This window comes from Cyprinodon variegatus, unplaced genomic scaffold (assembly GCF_000732505.1).
Source record: "Cyprinodon variegatus isolate N-32 unplaced genomic scaffold, C_variegatus-1.0 Scaffold513, whole genome shotgun sequence".
Classification (NCBI taxonomy): Eukaryota; Metazoa; Chordata; class Actinopteri; order Cyprinodontiformes; family Cyprinodontidae; genus Cyprinodon; species Cyprinodon variegatus.
Window position 1 is genome coordinate 214,896 of NW_015150966.1, and position 5,057 is coordinate 219,952.

Below are 5,057 nucleotides of genomic sequence, written 5' to 3' on the forward strand. Positions count from 1 at the left end.
GTAAACAAACCTCATCACTTGAGAAGGTAGGTGATGCGGACGTCGTGGAAGACATTTTGTCCCGTAACGCTCGCCGTACTGTTGGGGGGAGAAGCGGTTGGGGGGGGGGATGTTCATGTTGCTGCAGTCTGCAGTCTGAAAATTACACACTGTAGCTTTAAATATGATTTCCCTACGACTTTAAAAAACAAGTACTCAATTCTGTGTTTTTGTATTATATAATATTAGATATAAGATATATTAGATATTATTGATAACACAACACCAACAATAGAGTAATAAAAAAGGATACTTTTAGAAATCTTTTGTAAATTAAAAAATATATTACAGTAATATTTTTGCATGTTAATTTCAAATGCAGATGTCAGCTTTTATTATTTAACATCATGGGCTTCGTTCACATTAAAGGTCAGATCTTTTTTGTTGGGGTCTTCACATGAATGTCTCAAATTGTGGCCCTGAAAATGTCCTGCATGCACAGAGAAACAAGTCATGTCAAACCACGCTGGGAGCAGAAGTGAATCGCATGTGAAGATGATCAATAACAAGACATGTCAGAAGTCAGTGTTTATGGATGGATTTAAAGCTATTAAGCAGAGGAAGCAGCCAGATGATACAGCAAACAATGTGGAAAAGGAGAGTGAGGAGAAAGAGCTCAAATGCAAACTGAAAAATGTTTGGTTAAAAATAACCCAATTTGAGTAGTTCATAACCCTGCCAATGTAATTTACCCCAACAATTTGGTTTAGTTTTCTTAAAATAACAATTGGATTGTTTGTATAATCTAAAAATAATTATATCTTACTGTAATTACGATAATGATTTCAATATATAACAACTGTTATTAATATTGCAATTTTAATTAGACATTATTTTGTTGATGAAATATACTCTCAAACCAATAAAGTTGCAATACATATTTATTAAAATACAGAATTATCAGAACCAACAAATATTTAACAATAAATAAACATACAAAATTTCCATGAAATTGTCATGTAGGCTTACTGTTATTCAAAAACATTTTGAAGCACAGATCAACAGCAGCAAGAACCGTCTCATCTTCACTAGCCTTGCTCGAGATTACAACGTGGCTTGAGAGCAAAGAAATCTATTTTCAAGCAGCACCATAAATGGACGACACCTGGAGGACTCTCCTTTCTTCAACTACTCCACCATGTTAGTTCCAACCTACTGTATGAGGAGAAAAAAAAAGCAGCAAGTTAAAAAGGCCAACCAAGCTGCAACTTGTTGCTTTGGCAACAATAGTCCACTCAGCAGTTTCTAGTAAAAACCCATGGATAGCAAACAAGTTGGCGAGGTATGCAGAATTCATCATAAAGTCAAACTGTAAAGCTTTGTGTTGTTATTATTACTTTCATTTCTAAATTGGTGCAAGAAACACACATAGCCCAAATGTCAGGTTGATATTATTTTCTGTCTTTGTCCATTTCAAAGGTTTTTCTAAAGGCAAAACAACAAAGACTAAATGATATCTTTGTCTCAGGTTTCCAGCATGTAAGCACATTGTCCCTTTGTGCACAGGGGGAGCAGTGTAATGTGGTTCCAGACACCATTGATGACATAGTGGCTGACATTGGACAGGAGGAGAAGGTGGAAGGTAAAGTAAAACACACAAACAGAAACTTCTTTATTACAGCTAATTAGAAAAGAAGCCTAACAACATTTAAAACACTGAAGCTCACATATCCAGGAGGCTCTGTTGGAATAAGGCAAACTGTGCTCATTACAGACACAGCTTGTTTCAGATGAAGCTTGGGCAGCTGGGATGAAACAATGACTTATGGATCCAGCAGGTCTTTAGCTTTAACCTGCAGTAAAGCTAAAGCTCCTACGGTTGCAGAGCCTCACCTTTGGGTTCAACATCCTCTCCGTTTCAAATACAGCTGCTTGTTACATTTGGTCCAACCCAAATGCTCTGACTCTCTAAAATAATCCACCAGAAAACCTGAATAGAAGACCATGAAATTTGTCTCTTGAACTTTTCTAACCTTTGTCAGATTTTATGACAAACCAACAGAATGGAATGTTATTTTTCAAAGTAGGAAAAAGGATAATGTTTTTATTGACATTTCTAGAGTAATGACTGTACTTCTTAGACAACAAAAGTTAACAAAAGAGATTTTTCAGATCAGGTCATACACTACAGATTATAAAACAACATCCAACGACATCTTAGCAGCAATTTTTACTTCATCATCCAACCTTATTAACAGTGTTGAAAAACCAGAAACCTATCAAGTTATCCAACTCATTTGACCAAGTGTGGAGAGCAGTATTGTTCTTAGTAGCACACAAAGAATCCATGGTAACTCTAGAAAGGCTAGAGAAAGCTATGAATTGTAAGAGAGATAATTCCAACTATGATATTCCACAAATTTCACATTAATGGATAAGTGGGAAAAGAAAGATTTTTTTACATGGTGGCCAACGGATGCAACTTCTATAGGTCCTGCAAACCCAAAAATAGACTAGCAAACAATAAAACGAGTCCCACTCACAGACTCCAAAGGAAAAATGCTGCAAGTAACAAAAGCCACTGAAAGTCAAGAAAAGCTGCATCCCCGGGGGGGATGGTGTCTAAGCCCTTAGTAAGGGCATTAAGCTGAGGTCACAGATTGACCGGGGTCAGGATCCGGACCCACCTGCTGGCTAATCTGGATCAAACTTTATTTAAAACATTTATTAATTACTGCATGTTGTCCTAAGACAGTGTCTAACTTCACTTACGCCACTTCTCCTGTTAACATAGTAAAGCCCTCCAGAGCGTCCAGCACCAGGCTACACGTGATACAAATTAGCCAATGAGCTGTCAGTCTGGGTTGCTGCTGCTGCTACTTTTAGACACTAAAGGCAAACCTGTGAAGACGATGAGAAAAGTAAGCAGGGAAAGTGTGGACTGCTGGAAGAAGTGCAGTGAACTGGTGAAAAAAGTGAAATGGCGTGCTCAAAGATGACATTTTGAGTATGTTTGGCTCAACTTACTGCTGTGAAGCAGGATTCTCCTCCATGAAAAGAATCAAAAATAAATATTGATCCAGGGTCATGAAGGAGCACCTTGATATGTGCTTTAGAATGGCTTTGGCACCATTCAAACCCAGGTTTAGATGCATGAAAACCTCATTTCATTTCTGTTAAATTCAGTTTAAAGTGACAGATTAGTCGCGGAGGCAGAAGCTTGTGAAACACATTTAATGTTGTCCTAGAAATAAACAAAGATTCAACATAGAATGCATCCATCATCATCCTTGTCCATCCATCATCTTTGTAAACAATTTATATTTGTATGCATTCAGTTATCTTTTAATGTGTAATATACTCCAATTTAAGTAGTTAAATATTTATATTCAACATCAGTTTGGTGGGAGCACCTGAAAGTCAATTTTATAGATTATTTTCACACTAGAGATGATTCTTAATAGATATTTGCATTTTTTTTTTTTTTTTAGATATCACTTCATTTAATCAAAGTACTATTTTTTTCCTTCCTTGCAACATAACACTAATACCTATTTTTATATTAAATTACTTTATCTTTGCCTTAAGAAATCTTGACTTTCTGGCTGTCTAATAAATGTCTTCTGTAGTGATTGTCCCCCGGCCTCCTGCTTCCAGACTCCTTTTTCCTTTCTCTGTCCCTCCACCTGTCCAGCATTTCTTTCTTGCTTCTATGTGAGCTGACACCAAAGAGGAAATGTTCCATTCAAGCTGCTCCCTCTGCTCTGCCCAGACCCTTAATGCTTTCACCTACAGATCCACCCATCTCTCACTTTACCTCTTCAGCTCCTTTCTTCTTTCATTTTCCTCTGTCATTATGTGCTGTCCTGAAGCACTGGGTCCATTTGGGTTTGTCCTCCAGGTTCAGCGCTATAGTCTCTCTCACCTCTTCCTCCCAATTTCCCAGGAGAAAAAAATTAATTGAAGCCCATACCTCTGCTACTTCTCATCCTTCTGCTTCCTCTCATAATTGGATGAGACGTTCACAAATCAGACTCCTTTCTTAGGGTCAGCCTGAATCCCTCTGCAGCTTCCTTTCTTGCTTGGATGTAATTTAGTGGACTCCGGTGGACTGATACGTGCTCTAATCACATTTGGATTCAGCGTTAAGTAATTTTCTCCATCCTCACTGCGGCTAAAAAAATTTAGATGACTCATCCGCAGTGAGGTAGGTTATTAATCTGTTCAAATGCAAATTAAACTGCCTATATTGACCTTTTCACCTCAAATCTCCCCAAATTGTAGGAAATAAATGAAATTAGTCCTCATCCTTTCATGATCTGTCCATCTAACTCTCTTAGACGACACACCAGAGACGTGCATCTACTCCACTTGGTCTCCCTGGTCAGCCTGTAGCAGCTCGACGTGCGACAAAGGTCGCAGGATGAGACAAAGGATGCTGAAGGCTCAGCTGGATCTCAGCGTACCTTGTCCACACACCCAGGACTTCCAGCCCTGCATGGCCCCGGGATGCAGTATGGAGGGTAAGAACACACATACAGGAGAGCACACAAAGCTTGAAAGAGAGTAAGCATTCTCAGGAAGTTTATTGTCCATAAATAACATTTAATTGTGTGGAATGGCCTGTGCTTGCAATGTTGGAATGCAAATCAAGATCATTCTTTATTTTCCCTCATTAAAGGAAACTTTTTTTAAACTTTTAACAGGGTCAGCTTTATATCCCTGAGGTGCTTCAGCACTTTGGGAAGTAAAGATTAAAGGTCCCTTTTAGACCTGGCACCAACATAAGCCCAGCAGTCACAAATCACCAGCTCTAAGTTGTTTATATCTGGCAGAAAAGAGAAAGTCATAACATTAAAAGGTTTATGAATGTGTGGCCCCCCAGTTGGACCTACAAATGTCACAAAAATACTTTCCAACAGATGCCTTGGTTGTTAGTGTGGTTTGAGTTTGACATTGTTTTCTATTATTGTTTTTTTTTTTTGTCACATTAGATTGTTTTAGATTAATTTCAATATGAGATACCTTGAGTAAATACAAAAAGCAGCATTCCAAAATCTTAAAAAAATTAAAGTACA

At 38.0% G+C, this 5,057-nt stretch overlaps 1 protein-coding gene across 1 annotated transcript in view; it reads left to right on the forward strand.

Moving 5' to 3' along the window:
• The window catches only part of LOC107094903 (spondin-1-like), a 160,000-nt gene that overhangs the window by 128,923 nt on the left and 26,020 nt on the right, over nt 1-5,057 (forward strand). Inside the window, exons 10-11 of the mRNA XM_015390793.1 lie at nt 1,546-1,621; nt 4,320-4,502. Of these exons, the coding sequence (XP_015246279.1) occupies nt 1,546-1,621; nt 4,320-4,502 (259 nt within the window). The remainder of the gene's footprint in view (nt 1-1,545; nt 1,622-4,319; nt 4,503-5,057) is intronic.